Raw genomic sequence first — 21,475 nt, forward strand, 5'->3', positions numbered from 1 at the left:
AGTTACTCTGACAGTTTCAAAAGCTCTAAGAACTCTGCTTCGTAATTCTTCCGTTTCAAAGGTATGTCGGTAAAAATGATTTTTCATATAGCATCAAATAAAAAAAATCTAACGGGGTAATGTCCGGAGAATTGGCTGGCCAAGGACGTTCCGCGTGGTATCCGTCTTCCAGAAAATCTATGCGATACATCTTCCTGCACTGCTCTTGCAATATTTACGAGTGCACCATCCTGTTAGAACCAATTATTTTATTTGTGTATGTATAGTTATGTGTTAGAGCCAACGGAAAATTATTTTAGGCTTCTTCCAAATCCAAGACTAATTTTTTGATTTCTTTGCATGCGCAGCTTTTCTCCCATTTAACCAACATTAACTGTCTTATCTTAGACTCACTGTAGATTGGCAAATGACATTTCAAGTTGCCTCAAATTAACAACCTCATTAGACACTTTCGCACAAATTACCATTAGCTTTTTCGTACGTGATTTCGGGCATTTAATTTCATAAAATTAACTCCCGCTGCTTAAAGAGCAAATGTAGACAGTACGTCACTGACAAAACAAGAATTCAAAAGAGTAATTTCATAAATTGCCCTCGTTGCTTTGACTGGCGGTGTCGTTAGAAATAAGTCAGCGCAGAAGCTCAGTCAGATTATGTGGTTTTGACTTTGTCTAAGCCCAAAAATAGGTAATTGCCACGCAGGAACGCCTCGTGTGCCATTGCAGTTATAAATCAGTTGGCAGATGTGCTATCTTGGTTTCAAAAGAGCAAAAAAAATTGTGTTGACAAAGTTGTAGGTGCTTAATGAGTCAAAGATACATCGATTTTAAGCTGAAAAATTATTAAAATCTTCAAATAAACTAAATATTATTCAGATATCGAAAAACAATGTCACTGTACAGAGATTTTAGGAGGAAAAGCCTATATATGAGCAAATAGGTCCGCAAACGCTTCGTTTCCTAGATATACCGGGTGTTTGATTTTTTTTTCTGTGAAATTCCTACAGGTTTTGAGAAATTTAGCATTTCTCCCCAAATTATCTTGATATCATACTATAGCAAATGTCATAATGTTGCACCGATAATATGTCGGTACAGCCCTGTTGGAGAGTAAGTATCCAATTTTTCCATTTTGTCGTCGATTTTTTTCAACACATTCTGGAATATTTCGCACCTCGGATAACAGTTTTCCATTTTTTGCCAATGTTGCGTGTCCTCCATCATATGCTCATTTGCATAATACCGGGCGTAATACCCTCGATAATGCCTATAAGCACGCATTTTGAGCGTATTTGCAAAGCATATTACAAGTTTTTCTTATACTTCGTATATGATCGGTTTATTACGCTCTAGGAAATAAGCCATTGACTAGGACCTCACTGGTGTTTATCTTTGTTAATCTTTATTAAAAAAAATTACTTTTATATTAAATGAGGACGTCACATGCAACTGTTTTTTTAAGACGTTCTCAAAATTATCCCCGAAATGTGTTTGATCCTGATGAAAAAAAATCCTTCTCGGGTTCTTTTTTAAAACTTCATTGGGAATGGAAACTTAACCATATACAAAGGGAATTTTGATAAACATATTTTGGTAGAAAATTCTTTTCTGAGTTATTATAATATGATCAAGTTCATACTAAGTCTTTGGCCTTAGTGTGAATATATTATAGTAGGAATAGGAGGCTTAATATCATATTTTTCCATTTTTATACGTTGCAACCCCATTCCCTAATTCAGCTGGCCAACATTGAACGGGTAGTGTGTAACCTATCTTTGTCCGATATTTTAGACTGAAATAGAAATGACCATTTTCCTATTTCTCATAAAATTTTTGTATATTTCGGGTACTCTTTGCTGTTATTAAGCTTTGGGAGAAGTACTCCATAAATACAGCAAACATACCGCAAATAATTTATTATGTGACCTTCTAGCTATCGAAAACGACTAAAATCCCGATTGAATTGACTCTGACGATGACAAATTATTTTATCAGCCCACAAAAGACGAGCCCCGCGACCTGTTCCCCTCATTCATCATACCTAACTTTGTTTAAAACAAAATGGAAATTAAGGCCTGCCCTAAAGCCCTAGTGAAAAATCACCTCTTGCTGTTAAATAATTCAAACACAAGGTCAACAAAGGAAAGTTAATTTCGGGTTGTTTTAACCGGGTACAAAGGGCCGTTTAACTTACTCAGTTATACAAGGGGTGAAATTTTTCTTATTTGTGGGTTTTCCCATGAAGGCCGGTTTCTTTGCTGCCAATCAAATTAAAACTGATTCCGTAATCGGCTTAGTTAAGGAAATCTCAGCTAATTTCACGTGGAAGCAAGCTGAATATGGAGGCAGTGATGCCATTAAAATAAATCAGACCTTAAGCGTAAGTTGTTTCAGTTGAAAAAATTATATATGAAGACCAAATCTAGATGCTGATTTTAATCTCGGCTCAAGTTGCGTATGGAGAGCGTAATTAATTATTGCTTTTGTATGGCAGAAAGGGCAATGAAATATTATTCAATGAGGTATAGATACAGATACGAGTAGTAGCGAATGACGGGAATATGGTGGAAAAATCAAGAAAATATCGGGATGAAAATCTATGAAAACGTAAAAAATGTAGAATTTCTTTGCGTGGAAATTTGGAGAAGCTTAGAGAGTGGTGTGCTAAACTTGAGGTACCTACCGATTTGGATATCGCTGTTCTCCTAAGCTGGAACCTAAATCATATCATCAATTAGGGAATTAATTCGACTGAACAAATCGGATCGGTCTTTAATTCATTGAGTAAGTAATTTCTTATTGGAAGAAAACCATTCGTCCGGAAGACATTTACGATGGGATGAGGGGATAAACGATGATAAGACCGGATCAAGGATGCTGGCATAATAATTTTTCCCATACGTATAGCTTGGCGTAGCAGAGCATTAGGAAACTGCTTTTTCCTTAATTCGGAAAAAGGACGATTTATATGATAATTAGCCAATGGGTCAGATAGGGGAAAGGATAAAGAACGCTAGCGAAGGGATTTTAATGAATGAGAAGCAAAAAATCTTTTCAATCTGTGAAAAAACTGTTCATCTAGAAAACATATATGGGCGTGAAACAGAAACTAGTCTCTATGCTTTGGCCTAGGTACACGTTTCTTGCATTAAAAAAAGAATGTACAAGATGATGGCTCAAGCAAGAAATTCCCGCAGAAAATGCCTCCATGAAGCCAAAAACCTCAGCAATGCTGCTACTCATCTGGAAAAATCATCTATAAACCGTTAGAAATGAACTAGTTCGAAAATGTTGCTAATTAAGAATCCTGCGAGTAAACAAATTGAATTTCCAATTCATGATAGGTTTCCTGTTAATGCAGGTCCGGTAGGTAGGAATTCATTTCGCAAGCCGGCTGCGTGTCCCTTAGAAGATACAGATAAACTGAAAGGACAAACGTGTCCAGAATACGACCGGGCACTTTATTCAATTTGTCCCGTCAGGTGCTCAGAATATCATTAAACTAGTGGCGAACGCGGAATAGCAAACACACGTAATCCGAGGGGATTAGATCTGGGCATTGTGATGGAATTTCAAAACGACAAACAATTTATGTGCCCCCCAAAGGTGCAATATAATTGGTTTCGCAAAAAGGTTTGGCAACACCTTAGACGTCTGGCATTCCATCTTATTAGCAAATTGATATATTGTTTACAGCCATTGATAAATAACGAATGTATATCTAAATAGTTGTTTAAGGTTATTGGCCCATGGCAATAAAACAGGCCCTAAATAATGTAAAAGTTAAGCAATTAAAAAAGATTTACCGTCCCTTATATAGCAGTTCGAAATAGGACCGAGTAATTAGGCCAATGCTTATCAAGTTTCAGTGACAATAAAACGACGGCAGTACTACTTAAAGCTTTATGGTCCCCCTTTAATGCTCACGTTCTCATTAAGAAGAATGCTTTAGTAGTTACCTGTGAGTTTTAATAATAGGCCGATAAAAATATCGTGGCCGTGGTTTGCGTTGAACGTGAATAAGACTGAGTTCGTGGCAGTTATCCCAAATTTACAGTAGCAGCTTTAGGGAAAAAAAATCGAGTGAAATTATTATTGGGCCGTCAATTTTAACTACTCATTTCTGACCAATATTCGAGCCAATACTCCTTTTTTTAATTAAATTGGCTTGCAATCAAAATTAACGACACATTACTAATTCGGCCCTTAATCGTGTATTTTTTATGTATCAAGAATATAGGCTTTGACATCCCTATTATTTCAAAAAAAATTTTTAAATTTGCTTTATGATGATGACAGTGTCCTAGATAGAGGTTACTTGGGCCCTAATTTTCGTGATGCGAAAAAAATAGTTATTAGTATTGCACTTTCACGACCTACAATCTTCAAATGTAGTACCCAGGACAATGTCTAATATCTACAGTAGTAAAAAAAAACATTTAAAAAATTATTGACAGTAGCGGATCTAAGGGTTTTTGATCTTCGTGTTTTAATACTTCTCCCTATATGTAGAACAAAATTTACCAGTGATTTCCCTCTCGGACTTAATAGAATTCAAGTCTTTATCAGGAATTGAAGTCAATCGTACTGTAAACACTCATCCCCAATCCCTCCCGTTCTCTTGATATTTAAAAGACGTTCCAGACAATGTATTTCCTCACGTTCATTACGATCACTGAACTTTATAAGCTTTATCCCTATAACTTCCATCCATTGTCATGCCCTTTTGTTATCGAGTTTTTTGAGCTTTTTGTTAAACTCCCCGTTCGTTTCGAGGGCCGTCAAGCTTGAAAGTCTTAAGGCGATATCTGCCTCTTTAGACAACTTGCCTTATCAACTTTGGTACAATAGGGGATGAGGTTAATTTTTCAATATGAATAATATTTTCGGAATGATAATGACGTGCCTCAATATTTCCGGTTCATTCAGTAATTGCATTATGTATTCATATGGCATAAAATGGGAAATTTATCAGGCCCTCGTTGCGACATTTCCAATTTCTGGAGGGCGATCATCCATATATCGATTACCTTAATGAAATCCCTTTTCGGTCATATACAGGGTGTTTAGAAAAGTTGGTACAAAACTTAAGTAGGTGAATGTAGAGACAAAAATAGTAAAAAAGTTCCTATAAACGTTTGTCTGACGAAGCACCTTTATTGAGATATGGTGCTCCAAAGGGGACTTATCAATTGAACATTATTTAAAATTACTTTCTTTTTGATTAAAATAATTGAATAAAAATTGTAAGTAAAAATCATGTTATAATGACCTTTAACTATCATAAGTTTCATCAAAATCTATTATAAATAAGGGTAGTTAAAAAACTAGCCTCACCAGAAATTTTTCGTTTTTTTTATTCCTCTGAATTATCAATCAAATCATATTATTTTTTAAAGAATTATACCTTTTTGGGGAAAAGTTTTTTTAATTTTTTTTCCGAATTTTGCGTAATTAAGTCATAAATAATTATTTTTTAAATAACATATGGCTCAGAATAGTAAATTAACGATAGTTAGAAAACTACCCTTATTTATAATCGATTTTGATGAAACTTGTGACAGTTAAAGACTCTTATGATATGATTATAATCTACAATTTTCATTCAATTATCTTAATTATAAAGAAAGTTATTTAAAAAAATATCCAAATGATAGAAAATATTCCCTTTGGAAATATCTCAGCAGGTGCTTTGTCAGACCGATGTTTGTACGAACTGTTTTTACTATTTTTGGCTCTACTCTCACCTCCTTAAATTCTGTACCAACTTTTCCAAACACCCTCTATATGGCATGGGTTGCGCTTTTGGAAATTAGTCGATAAGTGCATATTTGCGTCAGCAGATATCAAGTCAATCAAAGTTCTGGACAATTTTAGTTGATAAGTCCAATTAGCGTGGCTAATTATAATTCATTAAAACGGCCTTGCCTGTCAATAATGCATGTGTAGATGTTTGTTTATGGTCAAAACGTCTTTTTTTCAGCGAAAGAACCGAAATTTTTATTTCCACGATTTAGGTCAGTTAAACCAGCGATACTATAATTTATACTATAGATTTGAAAATGCAATATTTCAAACAAACAATGGGAGAAAACATATTTAGCATAAACTAACTGTGAGTTAGATAAGTGCCCCAGTCACGAGTCACCTTAATTTCCATACCGGGTTAAATCCGATGCAGGTTTGCAAGTATTGAGTGATTAAAAATGCAAGCGGCATGCATCTACCAAAGCTGATAACAATTATTATTATTGCAATGCTGTAATTATTGTAGCTCATAGCTGTTAATCCGCATGATTACCACGGGGAATATGGGAATGTTCGTTTACGTAACCATTATTCCGAGTATCGGGCTTTTAGCATTTATTGATAATTATTAACTAGGCATAAAATGTAGAGCCTCAGGTGTGAATGTTTCATTGCCGGATCGGTTCGAGTTGAAAACACGAGAAAAATGCCATGTTTGTGTGCTTGATCCGAGGCTTGATCATTAATTTTCCAAGTTACAACAAGATAAACTTTTTGTCAGTACATGCACATTAGAAGTGAATTGTTCAACGTGCAGCGACGCTGTAAATCACGTTTTATTCACTAGGGTTTTAAAACATTTCATCCACCGACATCACTGAGAGTATGCAGTAAAACTCATTACATTTTTTAAAATCAAATGCCATAGGAATGTTATTCCTATTTTTTAATCACAATATTGTTATGGCTGGCGTGCCGCCGTCCCAGGTAAAAGACAACGCCAAAAAAAGGGTTCATCGTGGGCGCTCGTCCGAGTGATTTATTGCCCCCTTTTATGTACATATGTCTAATATTCTTGTATGCGTGTTCATGTTAACGTTTGCATGTACAGATGCGAGCAAAAAAATAGCGTCACCTACTTTTCGTTTTTGTGTTTTTTTCTAACTTTCCCCAACATTTTCTTTAATATACGACACACCGACGTCATATTACTTGTAGATAGTTCTTAAAAGTGTTCAAAGAACGTGTTATGTTTGTGATTTCACTCATCTCAACTGGTAGAAAAATATTCAACAAAGCTGCGAGCGCATAGGTGACGCTATTTTCTTGCTCGCATCTGTGTGTGCACGAAGTTCACTTTACATTTATATTGAACTTTGCAAGTTTTGTAATGATTAGGGAAGTACACTTCGTGAAGCGATAAGTTTTTTAGTGCAAATGCTATTCTTGGATTCGAATGTATCTGGACCTGGAACACCTAGAAAGCCAATATTTTTTTAATTTTTGAAAAAACCGAAGCGACACTTACGCTTGGAATAAACGGAAAGCTTCTTTATTAGTAATATCCCTGTTACGCACCTAAACCAGAATGAAGATAGAATTTTGCAGTATACCTGACCGTTGCTATCCAGAAGCCAGAAATTTTAAAGATCACGATGCCAGATGGTTTGTTTGCAGCTCTGCGTAATATTTCCCCATTAAAGTCCAATTTTTAATGAAAACTTGTCTTTCTCTTTATTTATTTCTCGCCTCTCGCCCACCCTGACACCACCACCCATCTCGGAGTCAAAAACAAACATTAATAACCAGTTTTGTATGGAAAATAATAACAATTAAAAGAGCCTTGCAGAAATTCCAACCCGAGTGGCTATCAACGCATCAGAGATGATATTTCACTCGAGCGCTCTCGTTTCGAGAACAAAAAATGAAAAAGCAGACGGATTCCCTCGAACGATAAAATCTCGAAAACTGTTTTCATGCAGACCGTAAAACTGGCAAAAACCCGAATTTATGGATGGGGTTGTACTGGTAATTTACAGCACGTCGCATACTTTCGCCGGTGCATATTTCCAGGCAGGTTTAAGGCACTATTTCTCGTAAAGACTTTGAGGGAATAGTCTACTAGTCCTTTCATGTAAAAATGGATTTACGACCCACTAGCTTGTTATCGTCTTCTCTCTACATGTCATATTACCGCAATTTATCCCGATTTTTGTATAACATTATTCCTTACCTGTTTGTAATTTAAATCATGTTCGTTGCCGTATATTTATATGCCGGTTTAATTGATGTTTAGTACGGACAGCCTTGTATAATAAATAGTCTCATGCATTATTCGCCTTGTTATGGGTTCGATTTATGTTGGAAAATCTTTAGAAGCCAATTGAGGATGCTGTGTGTGCTCGCATGGTCTAATGCTCAAGTCCCTACGGCTCATTACGCAAACATCATGTTTATTTTTCGTTTTTCTCTCAGCTCGTTCCACTGCAGTGGTGTTTACACCATTAGTTAGTTGATTCGGGCTGATTTCTATTAACACTTCATTAGCCTCGTTTATTTTGCATTCGTTAAGACTAGTTGGGAGTGAGCTTTAAGTGTTACCTAATCAATATTTTTTGCCCTTTCACCATAAGCAAATTGAATTAAAATCCTCCACTTTGTCAATATTAATCCAGGAGATTAAAAAGCCATCGTTCTTCTGAAACAAAAGACTTATAAAGTGCCTGGATCCTTTAATTAGTACAACGTTCAAATTTGATTAATCTTTCACTCCTCCCTCCCGCGATAGCGAACTAATTGGTACGATAGAAAACGTAAATTGGAAATTTTACTGCTTAATTATTCGACGAAGAAGAAGTTCTCCTTTGTTGATCAAAGAACAGATCGCCCTGAACGATTCAGCAGGCCCGTATTTATTGATGGTTTCACAATTTAATAAGAGTTTATTGATGAAATGTGGTGCGCAGTTAGATAAGACAAATACTTCATTCGTATATAAATAATCATGTACTTCGTAATAATAATTTGCTCGCAGATAAGAGCATTGATAAGTGTGATTTTCACCGGAAAAAAAATATATTAGTTAATTTCGTCATAGTCATAAGTCACAGTCAGCCTGTCGCCATACCAAAATTTATTATCTATCACAGCCTCCCAATGCCAAAATCAACAATGCCCACGCTTTAGCGAGCTTTAGCTTAATGCAATAGCTGAAGTGCGGTCCTGCAGGTCTATATCAAAGTCGATCCATTAAAGAAGTTCAATACAGAAGCCGAAGTAAGTAAATCACTCTTCTCTGGAAAATATCTTCTTTGTGTACTCTTTACTATCCATTAATAATTTAATGGCATGAAAGACCGAGATTTGGGAGTACACAAAACGAGTTAGAAAGAAAAATATTGCTTCACATCATATTGAGGGTATTGTGGACCAACAAAATGTAGTGGAGTTTTCGAGGGGGACGAAATAGGCTGAAACGACACAAGATAGACCTCTATGAGTGCATTTTAAGCATATTTGTGAAAATTTTGCAAGTTTTTAGAAAAATTCGCATATATACTTTGACTAGCTCTATAGTAAGCACTACATTGTGACGTCTAAAAATTACGGGAGGAGGTCGTTAAGAAATTTTGAATGGTGCCGTTGGACAGAAAGTTGAAACAATAATGACATTCAGAAAACTGCAACAGTGCGATAATATGGCCAACTTTTGTAATTATCCTTGTTTTATTACAATATGAAGTGACATGTTAGACAGAGGCAGATAACATTCGCTATTACTGCCTTCTGAATGTATGAGGGAGATCAACAAGTAAAGAACTTGTATTCTCTAATAAATATATTTGTTGCTCTTTAACTAGAGAGGAAATTGTCCAGGCGTTCCAGTGAACTTCAATTCTTTTAGTTCCCTTGGATATTTTCCTTCAAAAATGGTACAAATGTTGCCTTTTTTGAGCTCTATAGGGGTTTTGAAAAATCCCTACGACACGAGTTCCTTGAGTCATTTCAGTATACTTAAATTCCTTAGATTTTTCTCCTAAAATGGTATAATTTTTTCATTACTTACGTTCGATTTGGAGCCTTTTAGAGTGACTGTAAGGCCCCTATATTCTTCGGAATTTTCTGCCATTTGTCTCTTTAAATGGATATGAAGAACTTTTCCAGCCATTTAAGTTGAAGTACAATTTCAACGAAAGAGAAAAAACGTGTAAATAGACCCCGAAATTTAGTTCTTTGATGAAAGTTAGCATTAGTGCAGTTACTGTCACGATGATCCTTTTCCTGGCCTTATTTCCCTGAAATATTTAGTTTCTTTCATCTCAAGAAATACTTATAATAATAATATCAAATTGTTTAATTTAAATCGAATGACGCAACTTTTTCCGCTGTGTGCGTCCCAGAAGGATTTTTAATCTATTTGCTCTTCGTATTGTCGATTAAGCTCAACACATATTGCCTTTGGTTTGCTATTGTGCAGACTGCAGCCCCATTTTGGCCTTTGTTCCCCCATTTCAGGGAGGATATTGTGGAATTTCACGCTATCGCCGAGCAATGGCACATCTGGTGCCTAACTCATGTGTTTCCCATTTAGATGATGTTATATACTTTTTTATTTGGCCTTTGTATTTTTCTAATTCACTGCAAAATTGATGATTTTAGTTTGATTTAAATTAAAACGTTAGAAAAACCAAAGATTTAATCTATTCTAGTTAGGGCTCTTTTCTGGATCATTACAAAGTGCGCTAGATCAGAGTGTCAGAATGAAAAAGAATTGAGTATTGAAGTAACGATGGTTTGCATGGAGATTATCTTCCTGGCAAACGTGCCAGTATTTTGATGCATAAGCCTTTTAGGAACTAAAATTGAAAACTTCTTTGTAGGGCAATTTGAGGTCGCATTGAATCAGTCTTTTCTCAAAAAGATAACTTTTTTCTAAATTTTTGGAAAAATTACTGCTTTAATTAACCGATTCTGTGACTAGGAAAGTATGATCTTCCGTGAGCTTTTTGATTTTTGACCTCTATTTTCTTGGCTTTTGATCAAACTTCACCTCAAATTGTTGTTATTTTTCCCCATATATAAACTTAATTATTTTCTCACAGTTTGGCTAAGGTGATAATTGTCTGCTTCTGGAAAACTAAAACTGCATATATAAACTGCGAGTAACCACATGAAACTTGTAACTAAAGCATCTTACAGCGAACTACTAATTATTACCTTCCACATGATAATAACGGAGGCTACACAATACCTGCTGCAGTCTATAATTAAAATTTATTATCCATGAGCTTTCGACAATAATTAAAAACCTCTTAGTACTACTTTCCTATAGACAATAATAGTAGGAAATAACTCTACATATAACATCCGAAAACGCTTCATTTAACTCCAGACAAGGCTTCCATTATTCCATTAATGACACGCCACAAGCGGAGCTGGACGATTGAAAGAAAGCTTTGAATGAATTATGCAGCAACCTTTATAAATTATTATTGCCGGAGACATTGTCTAATTGTCTCGAATTGTTCGAATCCAATCCGTACCATAAAAAACTTGCCTGCTTCCGTTTCTGGGAACCATTAAGTAACAATGGAACCTTGATTGGGCATCACGACCTTATCAGTTTCACGAATTTCAATCCGGTAAAAAGTGGTCTGAAACTTATTATATTGGCAGAGATTCAAATCAAAGGCCCTTATAATTGTGATGTTTACGACCCCTGTTAACTGCGAGTATCACCCCCATGGGGGTATAAATTTCTCGATTCCCGAAATTGTAAGGGTTTAAACGTCATGACCACCACTTCAATATGTCTGGCAGATGTACGTTACAATACCCTTTTGTATCGTAATATCTCTCGAAGAACGATGGTTAGTTTCGGTGTTTATACACATGCTTTTTTCTGGACTAAAAAAAGTTTTGCCTGCTTTAACGTAAGCCTGATAAAGATCACAATGGGGAGTGATGATAAGACGGATTTCACCCTTAAAGGCAAGCAAAAGAAGCTGTCTTTCAACGTATTTTTAATCCATCATTCTCTCTTTGAAGTCCCTTTTCTGTCACCAAATTCGATTCTGTTTCTATTCCAGGTCATGCAGTTCTAGAATTTTCCGTGGAACCCTCCGATACGGTAGTGGAGGCCGGACAATCTGCAGTACTGGATTGCATGGTAAAAGCATCCCACCATCAGCAATCGGTGCTCATCACCTGGTTGGATCAGGACGGCTCAAGAATCACCCTTTTAAGTGACATGTATAGGTAAGTTTTCAGGTCTATTGGAAACCTCCCGTGAAAAAATATCATATTAGCTAATTAAATAGAGGCCCCTCAAGTCTCATGGACCCTTATTAAAGATGTACACCTGGCCAAGTGTTAAAATCGGACTTCGATTAGTGCCGGTCCCTTAACATCGTATTTGTTGGTTTTCAAAAGTGAACAACCTCAACAGGAATTCCTTAGTCTAAGCGCGCAAGAATTCCGCAAATTTTAAGCAAATATTTGACATTAGTATAAGATACTGGGATTGACTCACATCCTTGTATATTTTCAAATGCTTGGGAAATACGTTAACTATTGTTTCAACGATGATGAGACAATTGACCCATGCACATGATTCACCGAAAACAAATATCGGAAATCCTCTCTCCTAAATTTACCCGCTATTTCGGGATCGGTGTCGGGGCACACATGTCGGAAACCGAATCCATATTGAAATAGGTAAGATATATGCAAGAAAAACATACTCCCTAGTAACGAATAGAAACATTTCTCTAGGGACTGCCAAAGCAAGTTAAACGCGATCGGGTTTCCTCAGTGTGTATTTTGGTTCCTGTATAGACTTGCCTGTCAGTTTGCATAATGACAACTGAAACTGAAGAGTTTCATTGGGTTTCATGTTACTTGTATTGATAATTAATAGTTTTCTTGCTTCCCGTAGCAAATGGAATCACTTCAAGGTTGCACCCTATTGAACACTATGAGCGTCTATCTCAATTTTTGACTAGAAAAATGGTTCAAAACCTCGCTCAAAATGTACCCATTTAGGTATCTTAAACTGTATTTTCATCACTCCTTCGAAGTCAATATTACTCATCAGCTTTATTAGCATCTCTTTATTTTTAGGTCGCAACTTACAAACGGATCCCTCTACATAACTAGCGTGGTAGAAGAGCAAAGACTGGCTGGAATTTATCAATGTATGGCCACCTTGCCGAATGTTGGATCTATAGTGAGCAGAACAGCCAAACTTAGTATAGCCAGTAAGTATATTTTCCGAGTTAATATCATTCGTCTTTGTCCCTGATATTGGAACCCCAACTCTGCAGTTTATTTGCACTTTAAAAGGGGAGTTCCGAAAGTAAACTTACTAATGTTTGTTCGAGTTAATGCCCGAAAATTGCAGTTGAACAAACGCTTATTTAAATTGGGCTTTTGCATCCTCTCCGAGGATATTTATCTTTGGCAAACGCTATTTTTGAATTGGTCTTTTTAGGACGAGTCGCAAGGCCGACTGATAAACCGCTGAAACGATAATAATATCGTTTAGAGATATTCTCTGAAGACTACCGACCCGGTTTATCAATAAAGATACGTTAATACGAGGAACTTTTTTAAAGCACGAATGAAAAATTTACCGTATAATAAGTCATAAATAACGATAAGATTGTAGAGGTTTATCGTAATAGCGTGAAAAATTCAAACATCAATATTTCCGGTTTTTTGAAAGGGGAATTAAAGTATGTACCAAGGAATTAAGCTTTTATGCTCGAATGTGGAAAGTCCGTCATTGAGTCGTAACTCCGTCAAAACTTCCGGCAAAGAGAAACAAACTTTCGGCAGGTGATTGCGGTCATGTTCTCCGGAAAATTAAACTGGAATCCTATATATTTCAGGGAAGTTGGGGCCGCTGAAATATGGCAAAAGGTAATTGCGTTCACAACATAAAAGCTGTTTTCTTCTGCCAAGAGTTAGATTAAAAAACTTCTCTCTTTAGCTTTAAACTTCATGCAAAAATATCAATTTTTTTTTTGTGCACCATTAAGTAAGCGAAGCGTGCAACATGTTAGCACCTTTTTGCGTCCTTGACAGTGATTTATGTAAGACGACTTGAAGCCGTTCGACCCATTTCTATTGGCTTATCTCTTATCGCCTTGGCTTAGCTTACGTATTCCCTGCATAACGCCTAAGCACGAATGGGTTTTTTCACACTAACACAGGCTATAAATTTAGCGGAAAGGTGATTGAAATATTTGGGGTAATATTTATATTAAAATTTGAATATATAGAGATATAATAAATCACACTAAGAAATAATAATAATTGTGTTTTTTTTGATGATTTGGTGGAGAAACCCAAATTTTGTTTATTAAAAAATAAACATTTTTGTCGTTAAAGGGCGAAATGTGATTTGTTTGCTTCCATTCTAAGACTGCTAATGTATTCCAGTTTTTGCGTTCGGACAAATTACTTTTCCAAATTGTTAATTGAGGATATACAGGGTGATTCCCAACGCAATGCGCACAGAACAGGTGCGTGTGGAGGACCTCAAATCAAGTCGATTTTTTAGACCTTCTCGAAATTTTTTTATGACAACTGTTTCGACTGTTGTAGGTATTTCTGGTATTTGTGTCATCCTTTCGAAACTGCCAGTTCCACAAAGTCTTATGTTAATATAAATAAAAAGTTTTCATATCTTTTTTTATAAAAAAATCAAATCTGAACAACATCCTCTTTTATGTTTTATTTAATTATTTTACCTCGACTTTAATTGATATTTTAATGTTCCAAATTCGTGCTTCGCCATGGCGATTTTCAAGCGGCCGAGACGCCGGAGATAGAAAAAGAATAATGTGCTTTCAAAATCATTGATAAAAATGAAACTCTGTATTTTTTAAATTTGATTCAATATGTGTATGTAAATATTCCATAGAGTTCTTTAAAATTACCATAGAATCGCAAAGGTACATTAAATCCTAAAGGCACACTATGTATACCTACACAGATGTCCTCCTTGGTAGTAAGCTACAGAATCTAAACATTTTAAATTCCCTATTAATCTTTTATGGTCAACCTTACAATTTCCAATTCACTTTTCATGTTATATATTCTCTCCTTTCTTCAGGGTTAAATGGGTTCCATGAAGAACCCAGCGATATCACCGTGTACATTGGTCAAAAAGCCCACTTTGCCTGCTATGTAGATGCTATTCCAACTCCGAGAATTCGATGGTTGAAAGATGAGCGACCCCTGCAAATCGACGATCTCCGAATGACAGTCCTTTCTTCTGGCGCCTTAGAGATCGACGAAGTTGTGGAGAGCGATCAAGGATCATATAGGTAAGAAACTATAGAAAGTGCATTTTTGGCCTTGGCTAATAATGTATAGTGCATCTCAAATGAATTTGGAAGATCAATTCGGGACAAGTTTTATAGTATTTTAAATCCTCTGGGAGCGATCAGAACAAAAGTATATTTATGGACGTTTAATATCTATGTTCTGGTTTCATGCTTTTCAAATGTTACGTGTTTCTTTTACTTACTTCTTGTTACTTTATATAACTTCCTAATGCATCAAAGGAAAAAAATCTATGTGCTGATCAATATTATTCTTTATAAAAACCTTTGACAAACCTTTTGAAAGTGACCCCATCTAAAAAATCAAATTAATTATATTTAAATGTTGTCCCATCTTTAGGTGTAATGCGACTGGTTTGAACTCGTATAAACTCAGCAACAAAGCTATTTTATACATCAACGGGGACCAAGAACAAGCTGCGCACTCAGCACCGCCCACTTTCATTGCCAAACCTAGATACATAGTAGCTATTGAAGGACAGAATGTTTCTTTAGATTGTGCCGCAAATGGAAATCCTATTCCTACTATTACATGGTTGAAAGACGGACGAGCCATTGATATGAAGTATGTAGTAGTGTCTTAATTTATGGTGATCCACAAACATATTTTGTAGCTATTTGGATGGCCGATTTAGCCAGGTAGGCTCTACTAGTTCCCTGCGGATAACTAGAATTCAGGAACAAGATGCTGGTACCTATCAATGTAGAGCGGAGAATAGGGAGGATAGTCTCTATGCTTCAGCTATGATAGATATTCAAGTAATTAACGACCCAATATTATTATTATCAGATCGGTCAATTTGAATATTGTCAGGTGCCTCCAAAATTTCTAAAAAAGCCACAGAATAGAACAGAACATTTGTCGAAAGATGTCGAGTTGGATTGTAGTGTTTACGGCATTCCCGAACCAAAAGTGAGATGGTTTAAAGATGGAGAAGTGGTTAAGTATTCGGAATATTATCAACTAGTCAATGGGTGAGTTTCGGCATAAAACTTTTTTAAAATTTAATGATTTTCTATTTTGTTATTCAGAAACAACCTAAAAATCATGGGTTTGATTACTACCGATACAGGAATATTTCAGTGTCTCGCTTCCAACCCCGCAGGAAATATACAGGCGGCTGCAAACTTGAAAGTTTTGCCGAATTCAGGTGAGCTTTGTCTTGTTTTGTTTAAAATAAGTTTTTCGTGTTACTTGTTTATTTTGCGCAAATTTGCAAACAAATCAAACTGATTTAAAATTTACTTCGCGCTGAAATTGTAAATGGGTTGGATAATTTGCTGGCAAATATTTGAATGGTTGTGTTTGGTTTTTCAATCATTTCAATAGGTAATATTTGTTTAGGACCAAAGATAAAACAAAGACGTAGTTGCCAAGATAATAAAGTTGTGCTCGAAATTGTTGCATTACTCAAGCTTTTTAGAAATTAAATGAGTAAATTTAGTGAGAAAGAAAAATAAGGAAAAGACTCTGCTTTTTTGTCTTTATACCTATTTTAGTCGGCACTAGAAATTATAATATTCACTATCAGGATGTATAATGCCTTATTTTTGATCAAGTGTTGCAGTCATTTCAGGGACACTCTGTATAAAGATATAGACATTATAATCTTTTATTCGAGTACTTACGCGTTTGTTTAACTCTCTACTTCAGCCCCAAGAATTTGTTTGCAAACTTTCAAATTTCTATTAATTTTCGTGAATTTTCTTTAGTTTATTATTTCAATTAATTTATTTTTATTTTTTTTCTCTTTTCCTTTCTCTCCCTCTTCCATACACCAACCCCATTTTGCATGCGCATTGATTGCATGCCTACAGCATCGGACTCGCTTCCCAACAAACCCGCAACTGAAAAACGAAAACGGCCCAAAAAGACCCACGCCAAGTCCATCGACTATAAACAACACTCATTGGCCTCATTCGGCTTCCTCAAGTCCGAGGACGGCGGCAAACTGTCCGACATCGATTTCGGACAGCGGCGTAAGCCAAACTCGGACAGTGGGGGAGTGCGAGGGGGTATAGACCCCCATAGTGCTTTTAGTAGTCTGCGGAGTAGCGAGGCCGATGAGGTCATAGGTTCATTGGGTGATGTCCAGACTGCTTTCACTTCCTCAAAACCGGCCTCAGTAGGGAACTCGGAAGGAAGGATCACGGAGGGTTTGCCGGGGCCTCCTTTGGACCTCAAGGCTGAGATCACCAAGGCTAGATTTGCAATTTTAAGCTGGAAACCGCCAGTGGTGAACGCACAGAACGTGGAGGCTTATTCAATTTATTGTAGGCAGGAGGGCAGTGGCAGGTGAGAAATACAGAATAGTTTATGCTAGTTCAGAAAATCTAGGAATTTAACAGGTAATTTCAATATTTTATTAAAATTCCTTATCTTATTGAAATGAATATTGCCGTTATTTATAAGTTACTATTTTTTGCATAAAAATTATCTATTTACATTTTTGAAAATATGCATTTCATTGAGAATAATAAATGATAACCATTAAATATCTAGGGAGAGATACCAAAACACTTCTCGCTCCAAACTGGAAGAAATCAACGTTGGAGGCCTTTGGCCGGGCAAAGTGTACCACTTTCGCGTGGTTCCCATCAGTGCCAATGGCCCCGGTGTTTCCTCCGATATTTTAACGGTCACCACCCTGGCCGAGGAACACGTCCCCAGTGCCCCTCAAAATTTGGAGGTTTTCGCCACCTCTCCTCGAGATATCCACATCAGATGGAAGCCTCCGGAGATCTCCAACGGGAAAATCCTCAGATACACCATCTACTACATGGAGACCACGTCATCTGTAGAGCATAATGTTCAGACTACGGATTTGTCTTTTGGTTTGAGCGGTTTAAACCCTTTTACTGAGTACAGCGTATGGGTGGTGGGAGAGAACGAGAAGGGGGCGGGGGCTGCCACTGAGGAGAAGAACGTCAGAACTTTTAGTGCCCCGCCTTCAGATGCTCCCAGTAATATTACTGTGGAGCCATCGAGCACGGTAAGTGTCTTAATAAAGTAATTGAACATTTTTAACCAGTTTTTAGTAAAATTTTGAGCAAAAATACTACATTTGGTTTCTAATGCCGAATCAAAGACTATCAAGATATTAAATAAATGATTATCTTCTTATTTTCGAATGGAATCCTAGTGTAACGTTTCTAAGTCAGTCTCGTTTTGTTAGAGCGTGGTGGTTAGATGGGAACCCCCTCCTATTGAATCGCAAAACGGGATAATTTTGGGGTACAAAATCAAGTTCAGAAAAACAGGTAAAGGGAAGGGAATCACTGCTTCTCCTTCTCCGGGGGAAACGCATTATGTGATCAAAGATTTGGATAGAGGGTCACAGTATCAAATCCGGCTCTGGGCTATGAACGTGAACGGTACCGGACCTCCCTCGGATTGGATCGAAGTGGAGACCTTCCAAAATGATCTGGACGAGAGTGCCGTTCCAGGAGAACCTTCGGGTTTGAAGTGTAAGCTTGATTTTTATGCAAACTGTAATTTATTTTACGATATTTGTTAATGATTATTACATAGATCGCGCCACCTACGACCAGTTATATTTAATGTGGTCACCACCGACCAATCAAAACATCCGAGTTCGCAGCTACATTATCGGATGGGGTAAGGGGGTTTCCGATATCTTTACACGAGAGCTGGATGAGCGGAATAGAACTTACATTATCGATGGTTTAGGTGAGTTTTCTTCTACTATATATCAATTGTATCTTAACTTTATTTCAACCAGAACCGAACTCGGAATACGTCCTAAGCATTCGGACTAGCAATAACATGGGCCCGGGCCCCCCTATTTATGCCACAGTCAAAACGCAAGACGAACCTCCTCCGGAACCGACCGCTGCCCTCATGCCGCCCATAGGCTTAAAAGCTCAAGTTTTAAGCACCACTTCTGTTGTGCTTTATTGGACAGATCCCACTTTAAAGCAAAGCCAAGTATGTTTAATTTTATTTTATTTCAGGATTTACCTTTTAAACTTTTCTCTCTTAAAGTACGTTAGAGATAATCGACTTTACAAAGTGAGGTATACCGCGGACAACTCTCCGAAATCGAAGATTCTAAACATAACCGATTTGAATTTGATAATCGACGATCTGAAACCCAACACTCTATATGAATTTGCAGTGAAGTTAGTTAAAGGTAGGTTCGGTTTGTCTTTTTAGTCCATATAAAAATTTTTGGTCCGTTTATAGGTAATAGAGAGAGCTCCTGGAGCATGGTGGTGCAAAACCGCACCTGGGAAATGCCTCCAGATGTGGCTCCGCGCAACGTGGATGTTCATTTGAAAGACGAAGACTCGCAGTTCGTGGAAATCACCTGGCTGCCTCCTAAGACTTCCAATGGTCGAATTACTGGTAATTTATTGTGGGCAGTTTGGGAATTGAGGTGGTTTTTATCAAGATTGTTGTGTCTAGGTTACGTAATTTTGTATACGGACAATAAGACCAAATCTGATGCGAGCTGGCACGCGCTTGTAGTTAAAGGGGACAACCATTCGAGTATTATCACCGAGCTAAGGCCGTTTACCGTGTACTACTTTAAAGTACAAGCGAGGAATAGCAGAGGCTACGGCCCGTTTTCAAATATTGTTTCGTTTAGAACAGGACAAAGTAAGTTTACACCTGGATTTGAGAATTTTTTTTATTTAATTTTTTATGTTTAGATGTTTTTATTTGTTTTCTTTCGTTATTAGATGTTGCACGTCATGCTTCCGTCCAAGGAACTGCAGGTAGTTTATGTTTTCTTTTTTTTTATTTGTGGTTAGCTTTCACAGGATACCATAAATTTTCGATTTGTAAAAGAGTTTAGGTCAAGACGAGCCTTAAATTATGTCAGTTCTTAGCCCTAAACCCTTTTTACAGCATATGAAATATCCGGTGATTATTGGTGTAAATATTTCACAGAAAGTAATGTAGTTTTTTCCGGCAACACCCTCCTTTATACGACCATTTGCGGATGTGTTGTGGCTGTGATCACTGTAGCTGTGGTTTCAGTGTATCTTTGCTGCAAACGAAGAGATGCTTCAACTCTCGCTTCACCAAGTCGCGATAAACAAGGATACCAGAAAGGTAATGTGATTTTCCGTTTTTTATAAGTTTTATTTATAACTTTGTTCTGTTGTTTTTTGTTGGTCGTTTTCATATAAAAAAATTACCTCCAAATAGACGTTTTTACAGGCAACCAAGCTGTCAAACCTCCCGACCTGTGGATACACCATGATCAGATGGAATTAAAAGCCATGGAAAAACGACATTCTACGCACGATGGAGCGAGCAGTAGCGGCGCTTTAACACTTCCACGGAGCGTTGGCGGAAACGACTATGAAACTCACGATTCTGTACATACGAATTCCTTAGATAAAGGCACTTATATTACTAATTATGGTGAGTATAATAATTTTAAAATATCTCACATTTCACCCACAAAAAAGTCGATTTAGTGCATGTTGTTTTCATAAGGCATTCGTTCTATAAATTCTTATGCACACGTCGCTTGAATTTGCACATTATAGGTGAAGATAAATTCAAAAAAGCCAGGTCAAAAGTGTCGCTGCCTGTGGATTCGAAGCCGCCAAGAGAACGTGAGTATTGTAGATCGTGTGCTTTTTGAGCTTCATACATATTTACACATCAGTTTATCACATCAAAAGCAGTGTATTTGGAAAAAATATGGGATTTCCCTCCAGGAAAGGACGTTTAATAATGGCTTAAAAAATCTAATATGAATATTGCTGCTTCCACTAATTGAATCCAAGAAAAATAATGTCTCCTGAACTAATCAGGGGAATTATTTATTTTATATTGATGTAAAAACCGTTTGTTTCAGCGATAGCAACACCAATAAATACAGCCACTCTTAGCCAGTCCAGTTCCGACTCGACTCCGTCCACTAGGCCCAATTATCCGAGGACAAATTATCAAGTACCACGTACCCATCTATCCCTAGAAGCCGCCCCAAATAATTCAGTAGTAGAAAATTTGTATTCAGCACAGCCTAGTAGCATACAAGGTTATGATCATCCTGGAGTGAATTCTCCCAGTTATTTAAGGTGAGGATATCGCTCTGAAAACAATTATTTGTTTTAAAATTTAAAAAACTAAATGAGGTTACCATGCTTTTTGTCATTATTGGTCCTCCAGTCGATGTAAAAACCCTCAAATACCAACTCCCTTGTTATTTTCAGCCAACAACCACCCCCCGGAAGCACCTACGCTCCCGGTATGAATGTTTTGGCCGAGTCGCAGGCGGCTAAAAGAGGACAAGCCCAGGGCCACCCTCTTAAAAGCTTTACAGTGCCGGCCCCACCTCCTGTTTCGGCCCCTGGTACTCCTCAACCGAAACATATAGGTAAATTCGCAAC

The 21,475-nt window shown here is 37.0% G+C and overlaps 1 protein-coding gene across 7 annotated transcripts in view; it reads left to right on the plus strand.

Annotated features, from left to right (window-relative positions):
• The window catches only part of fra (frazzled), a 39,248-nt gene that overhangs the window by 6,121 nt on the left and 11,652 nt on the right, over positions 1-21,475 (plus strand). For 2 of the 7 annotated variants that reach the window (XR_010753153.1, XM_066406669.1), the window contains exons 2-22: positions 11,837-12,005; positions 12,870-13,006; positions 14,869-15,082; positions 15,441-15,665; positions 15,715-15,859; positions 15,915-16,075; positions 16,133-16,251; positions 16,919-17,396; positions 17,604-18,093; positions 18,277-18,568; positions 18,633-18,791; positions 18,844-19,049; positions 19,107-19,254; positions 19,308-19,469; positions 19,530-19,724; positions 19,808-19,843; positions 20,019-20,183; positions 20,280-20,498; positions 20,627-20,695; positions 20,941-21,163; positions 21,299-21,462. Coding sequence is in view for 6 of the 7 variants with exons in the window: in XM_066406669.1 (XP_066262766.1) it covers positions 11,837-12,005; positions 12,870-13,006; positions 14,869-15,082; positions 15,441-15,665; positions 15,715-15,859; positions 15,915-16,075; positions 16,133-16,251; positions 16,919-17,396; positions 17,604-18,093; positions 18,277-18,568; positions 18,633-18,791; positions 18,844-19,049; positions 19,107-19,254; positions 19,308-19,469; positions 19,530-19,724; positions 19,808-19,843; positions 20,019-20,183; positions 20,280-20,498; positions 20,627-20,695; positions 20,941-21,163; positions 21,299-21,462 (4,176 nt within the window). In the remaining variant the exon portion in view is untranslated. The remainder of the gene's footprint in view (positions 1-11,836; positions 12,006-12,869; positions 13,007-14,868; positions 15,083-15,440; positions 15,666-15,714; positions 15,860-15,914; positions 16,076-16,132; positions 16,252-16,918; positions 17,397-17,603; positions 18,094-18,276; positions 18,569-18,632; positions 18,792-18,843; positions 19,050-19,106; positions 19,255-19,307; positions 19,470-19,529; positions 19,725-19,807; positions 19,844-20,018; positions 20,184-20,279; positions 20,499-20,626; positions 20,696-20,940; positions 21,164-21,298; positions 21,463-21,475) is intronic. The other 5 variants (XM_066406670.1, XM_066406675.1, XM_066406672.1 and 2 more) reach the window with 5 other exon arrangements.

This window comes from Euwallacea similis, chromosome 3 (assembly GCF_039881205.1).
Source record: "Euwallacea similis isolate ESF13 chromosome 3, ESF131.1, whole genome shotgun sequence".
NCBI lineage: Eukaryota > Metazoa > Arthropoda > Insecta > Coleoptera > Curculionidae > Euwallacea > Euwallacea similis.